The sequence below is a fragment of the Athene cunicularia genome (genome assembly GCF_003259725.1).
Source record: "Athene cunicularia isolate RWA chromosome 5 unlocalized genomic scaffold, athCun1 chr5_part1, whole genome shotgun sequence".
Lineage (NCBI taxonomy): Eukaryota > Metazoa > Chordata > Aves > Strigiformes > Strigidae > Athene > Athene cunicularia.
The window spans coordinates 13,775,741-13,795,877 of record NW_020799101.1 but is presented as its reverse complement, the minus strand read 5'-3'; the positions used below and the strand labels follow the sequence as shown (position 1 = coordinate 13,795,877).

General features: G+C 45.8%; 1 protein-coding gene across 1 annotated transcript; it reads left to right on the top strand.

Moving 5' to 3' along the window:
* The first annotated feature begins 72 nt into the window (after window positions 1–72).
* On the top strand, window positions 73–7,982 carry LOC113480899 (extracellular tyrosine-protein kinase PKDCC-like). The gene is made up of 6 exons (XM_026850111.1): window positions 73–255; window positions 2,351–2,622; window positions 3,743–3,822; window positions 3,917–4,021; window positions 5,514–5,690; window positions 7,114–7,982. The coding sequence occupies exons 1-6, from the start codon at window positions 187–189 to the stop codon at window positions 7,215–7,217; spliced, it is 807 nt and encodes a 268-aa protein (XP_026705912.1). The 5' UTR covers window positions 73–186; the 3' UTR covers window positions 7,218–7,982.
* Window positions 7,983–20,137: the final 12,155 nt, after the last annotated feature.

Genomic DNA, 20,137 nt, shown 5'->3' with positions numbered 1-20,137 from the left:
GGCTGTCGGTGCCGAGTGGAGCCAGCCGTGTTGCCCGCCGTCCCCCCCGCCCTTCCCCGGGCGGCCCGGACAGCGGCACCGCTCCGACATCGCTCCGGCATCGCTCTGACACCGCTTCTTCCCTCCCGACAGCTGCACGGTCAATGCTATGATCGTAGCGGAGATCCTGAAATACGGGTCACAGCCATGCTGGAGCTGGGATCCCCCCTGGAGATGATTCAGCTCCTGCAGACCCCCTGGGAGGAGCGATTTAAAGTAAGAAAACAAAGGGAGTTTTATCAGTTGCTTCTTGAGCGCAAGCCGGGTAGATGCGAAGAGCCCGTGGGGACCGCTGGGGCCAGCGGGATGGTCATGCTGCCGCTTCGCTCCCGCAAATGGTCCTTAAATCGCTTCGCTTTCACTCATTTTAAATCACATTAAAATAACCTTAGCCTGGTGTCTCACATTCTTTCTCTCTAGAGCAATGTTAAAGAGCTACGCCTGGGGGGAAATGGCCACACAATCTTGCTCAGGGCTGGGGTGGTCTTCACTACCCAGTGTTACACTGTATTGCTCATTTTCCGCTCGATATTATTCCACTCCACAGAGGGGCTTTCGTAGCGTGGCCCCTCGGCAGGCTGAGTCTAGCTCGGCAGAGCCACCTCTCCGCACCGTGAGTCTGTTGTTTTCTGTGTGTTATTTGATTTCGGCAGCAAGCTGAGCAGCCGGTCTCTCACCATGTGTTTGTATGATGCTTCTGATCTTAGCCCTTTAGGTATGACTGTAGTACAAACACTACTAAATTGCTTTCCTCCTGCTGTAGGTGCTAGAATCACATCCCGTTAGTGAGATCTGCCTTGTCTCCTAAGCATCCCACATACGGACTCTTAAGCTCCCCAGAAACAAGTCACTTACGACATGGCACTTATTTTGGTTATAGCTTGTATTACAGTTTGCCTCAAGGTCTCCGATGGGGGTTCACTGCTGCTTGTTTGGGTCCCAGGAGGAAAGAGAGTGTCAAGTAGAAGCATGGGTACCTTAATATCAATAAGAAATGCTCTGGGCAAAATAAAACCACAACAAAACTCCCAAAATAACCCCCCTGCCTGCATGTGGTCCTTAATGTTGAAGAGGTTCCTTGCCATCCAAGCCAGAGGGGAAGTGTGGCAACTGAGCTCATTCAGCTGTAGGACGTGGAGCTGGGATTCTTATGACTGCTTCACTCATCAAGTTAAAGTAGCATCAGAGCTTCCAGAGTCATTTCTCTTGGCCAGCGGAGTTTCATTTCTGCTTACAAACTGTTTCACACTGTCTTGTACATAGCTTTTTTTCCCAGCACCTCCTCTTCTCAAATGTGCCAAAATCTCCTGTAGAGCTAGAAACCCATGATGCTGGATTAGCTGGTGAGGTCTGGTACAGTGGCAGTAAGATTTTCATAATCTTTTGACTGATAAAGATATTAATTCAGAATTTATACTGGCACTGCCTAGTCCTGTTTCCTAATTAGGGCATCTAAACGGATGGGATTCCCCTCTGATGAGCCACATCAGATACCAGCGATTGTGTGAGTTGTGCCAAGTGAACAAACCCTCATGCCTGCACAGATCGCTATCGGAGGCAGCGAGGGGTGGCGCGGGTCTGCCAGGCACACCTAGATGACGATACAGTTCATCTAATGCCAGGGCACTTGATACTGAATCAAAACTGCTGCAAAAAGCTGCTTGAACAAAGTGCTGGTGCAACATAAATGCAGTCATCTAGTTTGTTCAGAAATCATTTAGCGAGCTTTCTGCTGGATCAGGTATTGTGTGATCTTTCCCTCCAGCCAGAAAGTTGACATGAAAACAAAAAAGCTGGCAATAAATATATTGCATGCTTTGGCTAATTCTCCAAAAGCACAATTGTATGCCCGAATTCATACTGTTGAGTGATGCAGCAAGGCATGAATCTGGTATTAATGACCATGGAGCCTGAGTCTGTATGGAGCAGCATGGGGGGAGGGAGGGGAATGTATGAGTTCTATGCCAGAGTGGGAAAAAACTCTTCTGATTTCAGCTAGCAAATCAATATAGCTCCCAAAACATGAAGGCTGCTATTGTTTTCCTCACAGCTTTCTCCTCTAGTTGCTCTAACTGCAAATGTCTCTTTTTGTATATGCACATTTGAAAAAAATGCTGCTAAACTACTTACCAGTCAAATCTTGTGGCAATGTTGATAATAAATTTTGTAGCATACATATAATTACCTTTTAAGTACTATACGCATTTTTTTCCCTTTAATTTCATTGAGTGCCCTCCCCTTTGTTCTACTTCCAATTTAATAGCTGTTTTTCGTCTGTTTTTCCCATGCATATTCATCTTCTCTTTCTCAGATTTGCCTGAGTCTTGTGAAACTGCTGTTTTACTTGGCACATTCCCCCCTGGGTTCAATAGTCCTCTTGGATTTCCAGCCGAGGCAGTTTGTTATGGTGGATGGAAACCTAAAAGTGACAGACATGGATGATGCCAGCACTGAGGAACTGTCATGCAAGGAAGATAATGACTGCACACTCGTCTTCCCTACAAAAAGCTTCCCTCTCAAATGCTCTGCGGTTGGGAAGTGTGAAGGAATAAATGAAAAGAAGAATCTTTTCAATGCATATCGGTATGTCCAGAGAGATGGGGGGAAAATCTGGGGTGGTTGAGCTCATATGTTGCCATGTAGCTTCTAGCATCTCGCACTTCTTCCATGCAGTGCTTCACCCTCGCCTCTGTGTAAAGGTGGTTAAGGATCGCTTTGAAGCAAGTTTATTTTCCTTATAAGGCAGGAAAACAGTGTAGTTGTCTGGTGAGAATGAAGGTATCTTTCTTCTGCTGCTCCCTTTCCCCAGTGCCCTCTAGAAACTTGCCCCAGAGGTTGCACCTGTGAATTTACTATTTGCCAAACAAGCCCTGGTGCTTCACATCCACAGGCTGTGTTTGCTGAATGCAGTGGCCGTGTGGGCTACCTGCCAAAGCCCACGAGCTTCGAGCTCCCATTGTTGGGAACAGGCTGGCTAACACTTCGTCTCCCCATGGTGACTACGGGCACCTATGGAAGAGCAATGAAACAGCTGATGGGCAGCGGGCTGAGACTGCTGCAGCACTTTGTGTAGGCCACCAGCTGAAAGCATGATGACTTCCACTCACCGTTGATGCTTGGCGGATCAAGTACTGGAGGGAAGCCTTGGAAGCTGGGTGTTTACACAGAAGGACTTAGTCAGGGAGCCCGAATTTGCAGGATTCAGTGTTGAAGGGCAAATCCTTGCATAGATTATTGCAGCCTTGCAGTGACGCGCTTGTCTCTCATAGAACAGGAGTTTTCTGGAAGGTTCAGGGAATGAGTCGTTCTGCCTTTACAGGGGCAGTAAGAATGTTAAACCTTTTCAGGGCAAGAGAGAGCTCTTTGCTTGAGTCTTCTTTTATTCAGGTCTATTTTTGATGGGAAATGCATTGCTTAGGGTACAAAAATGGCCCCAGGGAATGAGGGAAAGCTCTCTTGCGTGAGCCTTTGCAAGGTGGATTTCACACGGTGCTTGGCAGCATGCTGTGCTGCAAGGACCAAGCTTTCAGCCTAACTCACAGTGATGGTCTGAGATGCCAGTGAAGTGCTCAAACAGAGCTTAAGAACCAAAGCAGACTTATTAGTTGCATATGGATACTCAAGTCACAGGAAAACGTAGACAACTTAATCACTAGGCAAATTTAGCAACTGTATTCTAATCAGTCTGTGGGATTTTTTGCAGGTATTTTTTCACCTATCTTTTGCCACACTCTGCACCACCAGCTTTGCGTCCCTTTTTGAGTGATATTCTGAATGCAACAGGTACTAACTAATATTCATAAACTTCTTTATTAGAAGTCTCTAAATGGTATTTCATGGAATTACTCATCTTTGTAATATTTTTCTTTAAATGCAGGTGATTTACGATATGGAATAAATGAAACCTTGCAAGCTTTTGAAAAGGTTTTACATCTATACAAGTCCGGGCTCTATCTGCAGAAAAGACCTCTACTTTTAAAAGGTACATGATTTTGAATGCTTTAAGTAACATAACTACTGAGGGAGTGAGGAACTTGGTAACTGGTCAGATTCTGATCTCCCATACGTTCAGGCAGCATACATTCAGAAGTATCTTTTTTTGAGCATTTCTTTGGTTTTTTTTTTCATGGGATCTATGTGTGATTGCATTGTTTTGCAAAGTAAATGCAGTGCAGACAATCTGGCCTACATATGGACCTACATTTGCACTGCTTCTAAATACTGTTCTCATAATGTGCATCAGTGTTTCAAGTGAATATATTTGGGAATAGCTTAAGCAACCAGACCAGAGTAGCAAACTCAATGTCTCCTATCTCTCTTTGGGGTCATCTTATCCTGTGGACCAATAGGTCACTTTTCCAGGCTGATATTGAAACTTCCCATTTCATTTGGTGGCTTCTGAATGCTGAGCACAGGTTATTATGGGAATGTACAGTGAGGAGATGAGCGTGGCAGAGTAACTGAGGCCTTGGTGGCCTCTAAATTTCTTTATTTGAAGACCATCCTGTTGGACCTGTGAATGGATAAATGAGCCCTGATGAGGTGCATTCCTCTCGAAAGGACCCATTTGGTGGTAGAGATGAGGCTAATCCAAAGGAAGGCTTCAAAAGTCCAGTGGTTATTGAGGCTTTCATTTTGCTGAGTTTTCACTTAAGATGGTGGGGAGTGATGGTGGCTTGTGAAAGGGAATCTCTATGTGTGTGAAAAAAGTGGAATTTGCACCATTATGAACAAAGATATCCAGTAATTTGCACTGAAGGACCATCAGCTTTAACAGGAATTACTAGTGTTTTCCAGCAACACCTACCTGTTGGCTTCACAACTGGCCCAGTAGCAATGTGCCAGAATGATCACCATCCTGGAGGTGTGGGAAGGTGGAGGGAGACTCTTAACTGTCAATGAACAACAGCCCAAACATCACCTGCTCAGGCTTGTCAGGTCTTTTGTATCCCACTGGAGCAGGATCTGGCCTCTCTTTCCCACACTGGGGTTCCGAAATCTCCTGTACCTGTGGGTGACACCATGATGGGTGGGTCAGCACGTGCCCCATGTAACTTGGTGCTGGATCTGTGATGAGTTGGTTCTGTTGTTGGGGATGAGGTTTAGGAGAGGCTGTTGTCAGGTTGGCTTCTCTGGAAAAGAAGCAGAGAATCTGTGGGTCTGAACAGCAGACCCCCCTCTTCACCCACCCCTGAGGTCATTTCCCTGTCCCTTCATCCTTGAGAGCTCTGGCCCCTCTCTTATATCTGTGGGGGAATTGCTGTCCTGTGCTCCACAGCAGAACCAAAAGTCAGGATTTGGGTTTCTTTTAACTTTGCAGCTCCACCCGCTCCATCTAAGGAGGTCAGTTCAATATGTCACTATCCCATTTTCTTTAAGAGTTTCACTGAAGTGCAACATACAAAGTGTATAGTGTAACTAGTCTCTGAAAGTCTCTTAAAGAGTTTCCCTAAACACCCTCTTTCTGTTCCCAGACTACATCTCCCTAAAGGGCTTCCGAACAGTGGAAGGAGAAGACTACAAGTGCTGGCCCTCCTACAGCCACCTGGGATGCCTGCTCTCTGTTCACGGCGCTGAGGAAGCTGCTGCAATTTGTAACTCCCAATCGCAGTGTCAAAGTTTTATTGTCACCCAACAGAGGACATGGACAGGTGAGCTTGAGCAGATGTGACAGGATACTGCCATGTGGTGCCCCTGCTTCCTCAGTCGCGAGTGGGGATGATGCTGCTGCCCTCCTCTGTAGTGCCTTGAGTCTGTGGGTGTGTGTAAAAGCTGCCTTCCTTGTTCTCAAGATCAGGTGGCTGCTGCAGTGGGTATCCAAGGATCCCCTGAGCATTTCTAAGGAGACACAAGAGAAATTATATTCTCTTTCTACACCTTCTTTTCTAGACAGATTTTGCACAGGACTGCTACGTATTGTTAAACAGTTACTTATTTCATGCAGAGGTGGCTTCACTTTGGTGTTAGGCTAAACAGTTCATGTGGTATGTATAGTTTGCAAAGAGCTGTGGGGTTTTTAGAGATGAAAGAAGGTATGTAAAAGAAGGTGGTTACTATTGTTGTAATTAAAAGAATCATAGCTTACAAGTTGTTATCCCTTTTATCAAAACTAAAGCCCCAAACCAATGGATTTCCAAAATGTCCCTGTAATTAACTCTGATTATAGCCTCTTACAGTTAGCATGTTTTCAGAATTACGATAAATTACCTCATTTAGCTGACACTTCAATTGTGGGCTAAATTGTTACTTATAAAGTGAAACACTAAATGAGGTAAATGAGTGTTTTCACTCATGGTGGTGCTGAAGAATTGCATCTTGTCAGCTCACGTGACATTTTTAAAAAAACCCGCAAAAATACCAAAACTGCAGCTTTTCCATGGGTTTCCATGTGTGCAACTAACTGGTGTGTGGCTAACTAGTGACATAAGAGCCCTTACACTGATGCAACATAGATCTCTTTGAGCTGGTTTCACACCAGCAATGGATTGTGTGAGTTGTGCCTAATGCATCACATCTGGCGTCCTCACGGGGAGGCTGTTAGTTGCTGTGTGTGGTGCATGGCTGGAAGCAGCCACGCTTAAAACAGCAGTGGAGATGCAGAAGAAGCAGCACGTGGAACAGAAGACCCTTTGTGCAGCACCTGGCTCGGGTGCTGATCCTTGCCGTCCCGCACTGTGCCTGCGGTCTGTTAACATTTCTCTTCCTGACATTTTCTTTCTCACATTTTTACAGCACGTCTTTGCAGTCAAAGATACTAAAAGTGTGTGGCTGAAATGCCGAGTACCTGACTTTGCCAGTTGGGTTAATGAGAACTGCAGTTAACATATTAGTCCCTCTTAGGGCACCTTGGTAAAGCAAAGCAAGACACACAATGCCTATGTGCCTCGATTGTGCATTCCTTGTGCATGCTTGGTGAGCTTTTGGAGTTTACTGGGAGTGTAAAACACAACTATGGCAGGTTGGAGTGAGCCTCCACTGAGCAAGCAGTGTGTTCCTGTGACTTTCGCAATAAATAGCATGGGTCAAGGTGAACCTATCTCCTCTAGTAAACTTGCATTTTTATTTCCTTTCCAGGACGCCCACTCGCCTCGTTTCAGAGTAGCCTGACTGATTTAATACCGGATGCTGACGCTGTAGTCTATATTAAACGATCAGCTTCCTCAGGGGAAAGACTTTAAAGACAACAAGATCACATAATATGATCCTGGGAGGAACAAACCACTGGGGAGAATTTCATCTGCTGAAAAGAAAGACATATTTTATTTTGCTTTGGGATGGGATCTCCCTGCCAGCTCAGAGTCAAATGCTGCTGTCTCCTTGATAAAAGCTCAGATTTCTCATTGCAGCCCCGCTAGCTTTTTTATCTGTTCCCACACTGCTGTTCTGCCTAAATGCTCCCAGTTTTAGTCAAATGTCGCTAGACTGTGCAATACCTAGGTTTGCTCTGCTTTGGTAACCAGCTTGTCAGCCAAGAAATAGGAATAGCTGCAAGGGATCTGGCTTGGGTAGGCTTAGTTAGTTCCGTCACCTCTGAAAACCTATGGATAATACGCCTTGGAGAAGGCAACAGCTCCTTCTGCAGCTGCCTGCCAGGATTTCATACCACTGCTAATGTAAAGGACTGGGTTTCAGATGGGGCCAAGGTTGCAGGGTTGTGATCCGTAACCAGAGGTTGATGATGGGGGTGGTCTTCCAAGGAGGGTGCTGATTCAGTTCCTTCCAGGGCAGGGGAGGGAGGTGGTATATAGGTCAACTCTGGAACCAAATGTGTGCATGTTTGGATGCAGGATTTGGGTTTGACCCCACAAGATTTGTAATGCCAGCTCCCATGTATCAACCTTGAAGGTTTTTCTTTGTTACTTTCCATGAAAGAGTGAGACATTCAAATTATTTATGTGTAAGGTGTGACTCTGTATGATAAAGAATGACTATGTTTATTCTAAGCATGCTGTGAAAAGTTTTTTCTTTTCTAAGTCTTTTACTGCAACCAAATGAACAGATGATTTCTCACCTTCAGCTCACCTCACATCATTACCCACTCCTGAGGACAACCCATGAGTTCTCTAAGCAGTGACTGCATGTTGCCAAGCCCCTTGAACACTTACATCTTGGAGGACACTCTGTGGCTGTGCTTGAAGGCTCACATGTGCAGAAGAGAACCTAAAATTGTAGATGTGGTTTCTGAAAAACAGGTGGGGGTTAGTATAATTTCAGGCTGTAAGAGATGACAATGTAATGTGCTTCTCGAGGGCTTGCTGGGAAGCAGTGACCATATGGTACCTCTTCTGTTGTAGCAGGATTGGGAAGAGCACAAATCACCAGTGACCTCACATCTCATAAGGCAAGGTCCCTGGCCTGTGCAGGAAAGCCACACTGCAGCCTCTGTGTGATGCCACATTGAATTTTCCACTTAGCCCGTGCTGCTGGATGGAAATGATGGCTCTTGGGACATTGCTGTTGACTCCTTGTCGGGTACAGGAGTGTGGCTATTGCCGTGTGGGCCCCTGTAGCAGCTGGGATATCCCCTGACTAAAGATGCCTGAGGTTGTGCTGTGTTTTTCGTGATCTGGTCCTTTGTTTCCTAGTGCAGGATCTCAGCTTCCAGCTCGTTAGTACTCTCTTAACCCCCAGCAATGCTATTGCATGGGGGCTTTCTCATGCACTATAACCCCTGCTGCTTATACCTAGGCTCAAGGACGCTGATAGTGATATTAATTAATGAGAATTCCTAGTTAGCACAACAAGAAGGCTCTTAGTGAGGGCCACATTGCTGCAGGCTTTGTGAAGGCAAGGCTTTTTAAATGGACAGTCACAGAAGACTTTCTCCATTACATAGGGTCCTGTGGAAGTTGAAGGAAAGGTCCTGCCAGGGGTCCACTATTGTTTTACGTTGACCCCACTGAGCAGGGCTTCAGGCATCTGCTGTGTGGTGCATTACATTAGCAGGAGGTAATGAGAGTTTATTCCGTATCTCTCGTACCTCTTAGCCTCCTGAGATATAAATCAGAAGTACATTCCCCAAAGCAAGCGCAAGGGCCAGCCTGGGGTCATTTCAGAGAGGAAGAAAGAGAGAATACAAAAGTTGACATGATTCCAGTTTGTGTTAGAAAGGTCTTCCCATCTTAAAAATCTCTCCTGGCAAAAAGACATTGTGTATTTTAGTCATGTGATGCTCCTTTCATGTTGCAGGTTTTTCCATCAAGTTTTCATTGTATGATTGCCTGCCAGCCAGTCAGGTCCAGCCCCTATGGCAATGTCACTTGTATAAATGTAGGTTCCAGCATCAAACCTGCAGTTAGAGCCTGGGAGCATGACCATATGAAAGTTTTGAGCACATAGTGCTTAACAAATAACAACAACAATTATTAGTGTTAGAAATAAATAAATAAGCCAGGCTTCAAAGAATCCCAATGCTCCATCTGCTGTTGCCAGAGTGAGTGGCTTTTGTATGACATTCAGACCACCCCTGCAAACGAGTAGATGCATTTGTAGAGCCTGGACCCCCATGAGCACATTCATCACGCTAGCACAGACAAACAGCTAGGGCACAAGCAGACATTTATGTCCAATTCCATTCACATCTTAGAGAGTTGGAAGAGCCACAAATAACACTGGTAAAAGTGTACACACCAATTCTTGTGCTCTGTGCAGCCCCCCACAGCATGTAACACCTGGTGGGCATGCTGGCTTCAGTCTGATTTGGGGTGACATCCCACTGCAGCTGAATGGTGCCCAGCAAATGCTGGGTGAGGGAAAATGTTCTATCACCCAGCTGCATCTAGAGCTATAGCTTGATATGTGTTTGAGGAAACAGTGGTCGAAAAAAGCAGTTCCCACCCTGATTTTTCCCAGCTTCTTGCTGTTATCATCTGCTAAGAAACCTTTTCCAATGGCCATGCCAGTATAAAGCATGTAGAATTAATTCTCTGCTAGCCTGCAGTGAGCAGCCTGTGACCCCTAAGCTCCAGGCAGCTCATGAGTAGCCCAGGTGCAGCTTCTGTGCCAGGTCTGTGTGGAGCACCCAGGCTGCTCCCAGCCTGGAGGGGAGGCTTTGGGAGCAAGGATATTCTCTGCAGCTTTGGGCCCATGTGGCTGTTTTGTAGTGCACTATCTTTATGTCCCATCTCAGTCAGTCTTTATTCATTCTATCCTTTTATTAAATTACAAACTGCCTCAAGCAACTTCAGATTTTCAATGCCAGTGAAAATCTCAGTGCATGCCTAAAATGGTATTTCAGTAACTACGGTACGTACAAAACTCAGATATAAACATTTGCTGCCCTTAAAGCTCCCAGTTGCTGGAGTCAATTTGTCTCTGCTATCGCTGATCAGTATTTCAGCCACCATTGTGGAATATGTAACAGAGGAAAGTGCTTGGAAAGAAACAGCAGGGGATCAATTGCAATGGAAACCATGTGTGCTAGAAGAATAATATTTACCTAAATGTGTCTATCACATCTTCCCAAAGGATGCTGCCATTAGGAGAGAATGGATATGAAAATGTTGCCTCCATAGATAAAAGTTAGGAATATCATTTTTTTAAACACAAACTTTAATATTCTTAATTAATTCCACATTTTAGTAACAGAGATAAAGCCACATCCATGAAGGATAATACCATGTACTCTGAAGATATAAACCACAGTTTAATAAATAGCAACAGATGCTGCATGACTCATGTGCAGTATGTTTGCGCAGGCGTTTACATGACTGGTGGCTTCATGGTGGACTGAGGACCGGGGCGAGGGGGACAGAGCCCAGTAAAGAAAAAGGAATTCCTGGTTCATCAGACAAGGTTCAAATAACCATGAAAATCATACCTGTATTCTTACATGACATATTCTGCAAACTTCAGCGATGCTTTAAGCAGCACTCAAATAGATGAGTTAGTTTGGGGAAAAAACAGGAATTTATCACAGGCAGCTGTAGGCTCAAATCACACATCTGGGTTCATGTTAATTTCTGTAAGGTTTCCTATAAATTCATGTACCAAGCACTGATCTTCCTGTCTGGAAGTCAGAGCACTTTGGCCCTACTGGGTTAGAGCTGGATTGGGGTCCAGTTTGAGGAATTAGTGAAGTGTAACTGCAGTATCCAGAATAGCCCATCGTGATGGCTTGGTAGGACTTCAGAGTGAATCTTTCCCCCTAACTATAGCACTTGCAGCAATCTTTCTCACTGGTTCTATTGTCCCAGTGTACAACCACCAACAGCAGTGTGGAAATGGTGGTGGTGAAGGAAAAGTCACAGAAGACAATTTTACATGAGAGGTAACCATGTGCCCATCTGCCTCCTCTGCCAGGATAATGGATCTGCCCTGAACGATAGTTCTTGGCTAATGAGAAAATGGATCAGATTACATCATACAGGTCTGGGTGCACCAAGGATGGGTGACATCAGGAGGGAACGGCTGCCGGACTCCTCTGCTTGAAATTCAGCTTCTGGCTCTGTGTGATAGCTCCAGGCAAGGGCTTGTGCTTTGGAGCCTTTGGACCCTCAGCCCTCCGGGCTGGCCAACCCAGACACCAAAAGCACTGGGTTTACTCTTAGGGGACACTTCCTGACATGGCCTTGGAGGACATGGAGATGCTAGTGGCTTTTTAAGAAATATGTGCTTGGCCTTTCTGGGTACCAAGTTATGTTTGTGCTACCACAACTACCCTATCCTCACCCACTCCCAACTATATAACCACTGCCCTTCCCCACCCCCAAATCTATACCCGACAGCTGCATGCTCAGGTCTCTCCCTTCGGTCATTTAGTCACCCCTCACTCCCCATGTGTCACTCCAGCCCACCTTGTACACCCACACCCTCAGCATTCACACACAGCCCCACAGCCTCTTACTCTTACAGCCAACACATAGGTGGTGGTATGGCCAGGGAGCCCTTATTTCTGTACTGTCAGAGGCAAAACAGTCCTGCCTGTAGCAGGAGGCCACATCTGAAAGGTGTAACCACAAGATCAGCCTGCCTTTGATTTGTTACATCTCTTTTCATTTACCATCGATGATGTCTAGATTAGCAAGTGCTAAGTACAATGTAGTAACAGCCTCCTGCAAACAACCAACGTTAAAGTTGTGCATTAAACCCACAGTGCCTTAACTACATTGTGTTATTCACAAAGTGCATGACACCTCCCAAATCCAAGTCTAGACAAGGCTTAAGAAAATGCAAATTCTTACATTATGTTACATTTAGCAGTATTTATCCTCAAACCCCATCAAAATCAATGTGAGTCTCTTGTGACTTTTTGCTTGTGGTCTGTTGCCCTATTTACAGTACTGGAAATGTAAGATCCAGTCTCAAAATGAAGTAGAACATCAGTGACCCCCAAAGCTACAGCATAAACACCCAAATTTCCAAATACTGGTATCTGTAAGTGTATCTCCCACATAGTGTCTTTAGCAAATGAATTGGTTTTCTTTGCTGGGAAAAACCCTGCTGCAAATTCCCTTTCTACAGAATTCGACAGATCAGAGAGTTCAGGCTTAGATTAAAAGCTTGATAATGAAACCTGGGGACACAAGTTAATCATCAGATTGGGTCACCAGCAAGGCGGTTTATGAGTGTCTTGGGGACACTGGGATGCAAAGGAAATTCTCTCAGACCTCAGATGGAAAATGCCAAGGAACATCTCAGCATTGCTGCTGTTTGTCCAATGCTGTTCCTCATTCTCTTGGAGAGGGAGTCATGAACTCCCACTCCTAATTAATCTCCCTCTTGTTTGTTTCTTCTGATTCTTTAAATACACAAAAAACAATTCACAGTCCCTCCCAGTGAAGTTAATACCATAGTTTGCATTTTTCAGGGCCTGACTATTTCACTTTGTCTAGCAAAACTATTGCTACATGACTGGTCTATCACCTCTGAAACAAAGCAGCTGCACCAGCTTAAATTCAGTTGTACTCTAGAGCAGTGTCAAAACCCAAAGTTTTACTGGCAGAGCTAAGGGCCAGTTCAAGACCTACTCTGGAAATTGTCTGATCATTGCAGTTAGCTTGTTTGGTCACTTGCTATATGGTAACAACAATTAAAGCCTTTACCAAGACTGTATCAGCAAAATATTCTTTGCTTCAGGGAATCTTAGGTAGAAGCTGCTTCCAGCACAAAATAACTAATTTTTCTTTTTCAAAAAAAAAAAAAAAAAAAAAAAAAAAAAAAAAAAAAAAAAAAGAAAAAAGTTTAAAAATTCCATCTTATTAAATAGTTTTTATTTTATTTTAACTGAGATCTTAATCTTTGAAAGAAATCAGTGACTAGTTATTTTAAAAGTGCTTCCTCCATCTTATTAAGATAACATGGGAGCATAAGGATTAGTCTCTCATCCTCACCTTCCCTGTTTTCCTGCTGATAGTGGCTGTCATTCAGTGCTAATGGAAAAGCCCATGTGCACATGCTGGGTATGCTGCCAGGGAGAGGGAGGATGCTCTGCAGAGCCTCACTGTGAAGGACCCTGCAGGATGTCACCAAGGCTGTCAAGGGAACTGCGGTCCGTAGGCAGGGGAGATGGAGACGGCATCCCTCCTGTCACAGCCCCTCGCAGCATCACCCTGACACTGCCCCATGGGGAGATACGGCAGTGGTTGGGGCAGTGGCCAATGGCTGGTGTCCGGTGGCCAGTGCAGAGGCAGAGCTGTGCACGGGCCGGCAGTGGTCAGGTGCTGCCAGCCTGCTGCCCATGGGAGGAGGTTGGAGACATTGCATGGAGGGAGACTGGATTGCCCACCCATTGCTGACAGCATGCGTGGAGGCAGAGCCCCAGCGCACACAGACCCAGACTGGGACCGGCTCCCTGTGCTTTGCCATCCTTCACTCCATGGTCAAAGACATCACTGTCCTAGGGCTGGATCTGATGGTGATTTGCTAAGGAGTACACTGTAACTTCTGTTTTAAATACAGATATCAGGAATTCTTTGTTTGGAGCCATTGTTTAGCAAAGGAGCTTCAGTCTTGCCAGGCTGTAGATGATCTATCTTGGGAAAGGGGAATTGTTCCCATGCCAGGAACCAAATCAAAGTTATACCTTCATCCTTAGAAGTGCAGTTTTACCTTGCCTGACCCTCCTCCCACCCTCCAGAGGACCCTGAACTTGAGGGGATGGGCTTTGCATGTTCATGCACAGGAAAAGAATAGGGAGAACAAACAAAACACTCCACCCTCTTCCACTTATGTAAGATCAGAAAGAGAGTGTAGGCTAAGCCCAGAGGACTGGATTTATGGATTCAGAAGAACCTAGTTATTAAAATGTTATGAAAGTTTTCCTCTCCTTTAAATGCATAAATATGCAGATGAAAGGAGCCATGTGATCTGGCCACTGGCCATGCTGCTGCAGGCTCAGCCTAATTATCAGCTGCCAGCTCCACTGCGTTTTAAGTGGTGAACATGATTAAAGATGCACAGACAATTGAAGAAAGTTAGATCAGTTCTTACAAGGCCTGCTTCTATTTTATAACCACATGGCAGCTTGGCCTTGAGACCGAATCTGCCCTTACAAGCTGAGGGAGAAAAGTTCTGCTGATCAGACGGTTTATTTTCAACCACAAGCTCCACGTGCTCTTGAATTAATAATTTTTGTAGCAAGCTCTTTGCCAACACAAACTGCTTTCCTTCCTCCCTCTGAGAGAAAGGGGGCACTCAAGATGGGGGAAGCGGGCAGGTAGGAGCAGGTGAGAGCGGGGTTCAAACACTGCAGGAGCATGGCCTGAATATTCAGACTCTCCCAACAAGAGAAGTGCTAACTTGTTTCAAACGTTCTGTGAAAACGACATTTTCTGGGACTTCTCCTCTCCCTTGGGATGAGAAGCGTCACTGAGAAACCCAGATGATCTCAAGCATTTGGGAGAGAGCTGCAGTCCTACAGGAAGGCCAATGAACTGGGACTTTTCTTCCAGATCTGCTGGGTTCTGAGACAAGTTGCATTGCCATTGCAGGCAGCATCTATCCTTTTGTCATCCGTATTCACCGGGGGATAGAGCCTGGCTCTGCAAAGTGGCAAACCCATCAAGTCTCACACACTGGGTGTGAATCAGCCTGTGGGTTTTTGCCTCAATGCTTCCTGCAGCTACATATGGGTCCCGTGCCTTCCCTGAGCCTCTCCCCCATCTCAGGACTTAGCACGGTGGATGCAACTGCTTGGGAGCCACTGTCAAGCTGCACCATGCTTGGGGGCTTGAAAAGCAGTAGGCTTCTGAGTAGCCTGTTTTACTGTTGTTTCACCACTTTCCAGAAAGGCATGTGTTTCCAAAAGACAAAGACCTGGCTGGTTTTAGCTCCATACGGTCCTGGGAGCAAGTTGGTGTCTGCGGAACCACCCCAGCCTGTCCTCAGCCCAGCTGGAGTCACTGCAGGCCTGTGCATCCCTTGGATGAGCACAACAGCTCTGTGCTGCCTCGACCGGCCTGGGCTGTGCAGTGCCCGTGCATTTGTCACCTCTGGAGGAGGCTGTCTTATGCTGGCCAGCTAGAAATTCATACTGTAAGGGTGCATCTTGCTGCAACCTAGTCAAGAAAACCTATTTCATACATGTTTTCCTATTGTTTCAGCAGGACCCTGCTTTCAGCTGGAATTCCAAGATACCTTGGTTATGCATTGACTACCTATGTATCCAGACAGCAGGTTACCTGAAAAACCACCCTGTCCCAAGGCACCATGTTCATCCCAGCTCCCACAAGCCTGCTTAGTGAGGGGCATTTGCTGGGGTGCTGCTGTGCTGTGCCCTGGGGCGCTGCCACCTCTGCTATGGAGCTGAGGTGCTCCACAGCCACTCGGCCGTGGTCCTGTGCTGCAGCAGTGTCAAGCCTCTGGCAAGCGGGATGCTGGTGCCCAGACACCTCTGCCAGGGGTGAGGTCCTGTCCAGAGTTTTGTGGGTGGCTACAGCAGAGGCAGCAGTCTTGACTCTCTAACCATCCGAGAGAAACAGCCCCTTTCTGGGGCAATGCATTTGACCTCTGTTAGGTATCTACTCCTGGATGGGATAAATTACATCCTCAGAGTACCTACTGATTATAGAAGCAGCCCAGGGTGACCACTTCAGTCACAGATATGTGAAATGAATCCTACGCAAGGAGCCTGGTGCCAGTACTCAGTTGTGTAAGCTGAGACATGGCTGGTGCACTCCATGTGCTGCTGGAAATGTGACTCTATCCTTCTGCTGAGCAGAGGTCTTCATGTCAGAGGCTGGGGAGAGGGGAGCCGGGCTGTCTCCTTGCTCTTCTGATTTACAAGCCAGATACTCACAGAGTCACTTCATCCTTTGAAAAGGAGCAGCACACAAATGAATGTAGCTCTATCTTCCCAAGATTAGGCCCTCCTCCGGTTTCTTGCTGATTTAACCATTTTCCAACAGATAAGACAATGGGAGACAAAGCTGAAAGATAAATCTGATTATTATGTCTCGTACCTGGGCAGCCCCCCACGGCCCCCTGCCCTACTGAACTGGCCTTGGCTTTTTAGCCTTCTTATGTTCATATTGTATTTGTCAAGATATAAACCAGTTAAAGAAATGCAGCTCCTCTGCTGAAGTTATGCATTAGGAATCCCCAGTATAATATTGTGTATTCCTTAAATGTTCCCTGTTTCACTGGTGAGACTGCAGCACTGCTGTTCCTGGATAACCGAAGATCCCTAAAGACCCGGTTTGTGATTACAGATTTGCTAAGGTGGAGATTTGCATTTTCCCTATTATGCTCACCATGAGCTGCTTCCCAGATCACGTTCTCTCTTTTAAGAATAAAGTAGTGTCAGGCACTAACTGCTCATTAAAAGCTATTTCAAAACACAATCTCTTTCACTGTTTGACAAAATAAACATGTCTCATCCTGGAGATTATGCTATTGCAAAAGATAAACAAAATGGGACAGTTATCAGTGGTAATTATCCTATAAAGGACATTCCATACTAATCCAATATATACAGTCAGGCCACGGAAGTCTGTTTTTTCTAAAACATTAATAATGCATAAGCATGCTGCTCTTTCTAGTCTCAGCCAGATGCCTCTGTATTATAAGCTCACTCTTACTAATGTATTCTCTGGGACAGGAAAAGAGGATTAATCACATGCAGGGAATGGCAGGAACATATATTTTAATAATTCTTTGTTTTCTGTTCTCAGCATTTGTTTGCATTTAAACATGAGGACAGGGCTGGCAAGGGGCTGCCTGTCAGCCTGCTGGCTCTTCTCTCTGCACCTCCAGGGTTGCTCCTGAAGTACTGTACACCTCCGGGTGTTAGGACTTCTGAGAGCCTCTTCCCTGCAACTGGCTCCCCTGAAGTCAAATGTTATCTGTAGATTTGCATCTCAACCCTGCTATCATCAACTCACTATTTATCCACAGTCCAGACATATAATAGCGTTCCTTTTGGGCTAGATAGCTGTTAAATGGATTGGTTCAGTGGCTGGGAAAAAAAATTACATGTGATTACATTTACAAGTGCAGTTCACATACTCTTTTAAAAACCTTAATTTTTATCAATAAAGTGCAGGAAAGAACGCAAATAATTAAATTGGAGAGTGAGAACAAACAAGAGAATCTGACTCTGGCTCTATCAAGACAAAGCAGCATCCCACCACTGCTAAAAGGGTCTCATGATCTCCTTGCCTGCTTCTGCCAGGTATCTTGAGCTCCTACTACCTGGAAAACCATTTTCACTCACTAAAATGGCAGAAAACTTTCTGAGCAAATAAACAAAAAATAAGTATGCGAGGTTAGCAAGAAAAAATGGCTGGCTAAGTACCAGAGGAGGGGGGAGGTTGCTGAGAAGTTAGCATATATTAGCAAAGAAAAGCTGAAGGGACAGGAGGACATGGAAAGGACAGGAGTTAAGGGCAGAGTTGAAGCAGGAGTGACTCAGGGCACCACAGTACAGGATGCTCATGTGGTTTCATGCTCTACTAAAGCAAATGTGAATCTGTGTTTCTGGAAAAGCTTTCCCACCATTTCCCTTGCACCATCCCCTACAGTGGGGCTGATTCACAGATCAACTGGCATTAGACCCAGAAGCTAACCTGAAAAATATATTAGTGTCAAGTCAGGGGAGCTTCCTGATGTGGAGCATGTGGTTGCATGAGTGTGGTCAGGAGGCTCCACAAAACCCGCTTTTCCATCAGTCACTGGTGCAGACTGAGGCTGACTCATGTTAATTAAGAAACTGCACTCTGGCTCTCCACCCCAGCAGCTGGGACCTGCTATCCTGCAGCTCCTATGCTTACAGCTGCTTCTGAGCTACATTTAATGGGACTTTAACACAGAATCACAGAATGGTTGAGGTTGGAATGGAGCTCTGGAGGTCAACTTGTCCAACCTCCCTGCTCAAGCAGGGCCACCTTCAGCCAGTTACAAAGGACTGTGTCTCAATGGTTTTTTAATATCTTCAAGGACAGAGACTCTACAACTTCCCCATTTGCAAACACAGTGTGAACAATGCAAGTGCACATGCAAGCTTTCTTCTACTAGGAATTTCAGCAAACCCCTCAAATTTTAACATGTGGGATACTCCATTTCATTATGATGCCTGGACTCCCGTGTCTAGTTCACAGAATCATAGAATATCAGGTTGGAAGGGACCTCAAGGATCATCTGGTCCAACCTTCCTTGGCAAAGGCACAATCTAGCACCCTCTCCAGATCAATCTTAGAAGTGCCTGATGTTGGGGAATCCACCACTTCCCTGGGGAGAGTATTCCAATTGTTCTAATTTGTGAGAAATGTGAAAATTTTTCCTCTTGTGTCAAATTGGAATGTCCCCAGGAGTAACTTGTACCCATTACTCCTCGTCTTTTCCATGTGACTCCTTGTAAAAAGGGAGTCTCCATCTTCTTTGTAGCCACCCTTTCAATACTGGAACATGGTGATAAGGTCTCCCCTAAGCCTGTTCTAGGCAGAACAAACCCAGTTCTCTCAGCCTTTCTGCACATGGCAGGCTTCCCAGTCCTTTGATCACCTTTATGGCCCTCCTCTGGACCCACTCCAGCCTGTTCACATCTTTTTTGTGTAGTGGGGACCAAAACTGAGCACAGTATTCAAGGTGTGGCCTGACAAGCACTGAGTAGAGTTGTCCCTTTATATGATATGGCAACAGATCCTGCTCTTCCACATCATTTTAAAATGCCTTTGGTCAGCACTGGCACGGGTCCCCCTCTCCCCAAACGAAGATACCTCCTCCATGCCCTGAGGGGCATTCCCATCTCCCTGACCCTGCAATGAGCCAGCACAGGAGCTTACCTAGCAGAAAGCAATTCTCTTTTCTTGCCAGGTCAGTTTTCTGCCAGTTTAGTTTCCTGAGCTGACTTACTCCATGGTCAGACTAGCATCAGTGCCAGCAACCAGGCATACAGGAGGGACTGGGAGAGCACACCCGATGAAACACACAGTTAGGGATGCTTAACTTCTGTGTATCCACAGCTTGTGCTATTTAGGTGACTACTAGGAAAGCTCTCAGTCTCAGGAAACCCCAAATAACTAGATATAATGCTGCACAAAGGGATTCCACAGACCCATTAACTTGTATTTTGAAAGCACAGTGAGGAAGGCCAGGATGATTGATCGAAGTACTAAATGTTTTGCATGACCCCATCTATAAGATGTTGCATGCATCTTTTCTGTACTGACTCATGGCCTGGTTACTGATGGCAACAATCTGCTCTCTCTTAGCAGCAGCAAAGGCAGACATGATTTTCCTCAGCTTCCCCAGCTGTGCTGGGGCTCTGCCAGGCGGAGGTGATGGCTGTTAGGGAAGGGGCTGTCACATGCTGTCCTTGGTGAGGCCCCAGAGGAGATCCCATGTGCCCTTGGATGCTTCATACACTGGATATTGCATTGCTCCATGTTGATGAGATCTCTCTTCTGAGGAAGATCTGTGTTCTCCACAAGGCCACCTGACATATGGTTTCCACGATCATAAGCCTCCTTTTCAGTTGTTTCATCTCTCAGTCACCTCAGCTGGTGGCAGCTGGTGGGCAGCGTTGTCACTGAGACTTCTTTCAAAGGCTTGTCCCAGGCAGCTAAGGCACCCTAGAGAACTGACGTGCTCACAATGGGTTTCATTTCCTTGGAAGACATTTACAATTTGGGCCTGTGTGACACACAGTAAATTTTAAAGG

What these genes read in the sequence shown, in the direction of transcription:
- LOC113480899 (XM_026850111.1), top strand. Translation starts at nt 187, where the DNA reads ATGCTGGAGCTGGGATCCCCCCTGGAGATGATTCAGCTCCTGCAGACC. An exon ending in AATCTTTTCAATGCATATCG is followed by an intron (nt 2,623 to 3,742) that starts GTATGTCCAGAG and finishes GATTTTTTGCAG; the next exon opens with GTATTTTTTCACCTATCTTT. An exon ending in TGATATTCTGAATGCAACAG is followed by an intron (nt 3,823 to 3,916) that starts GTACTAACTAAT and finishes CTTTAAATGCAG; the next exon opens with GTGATTTACGATATGGAATA.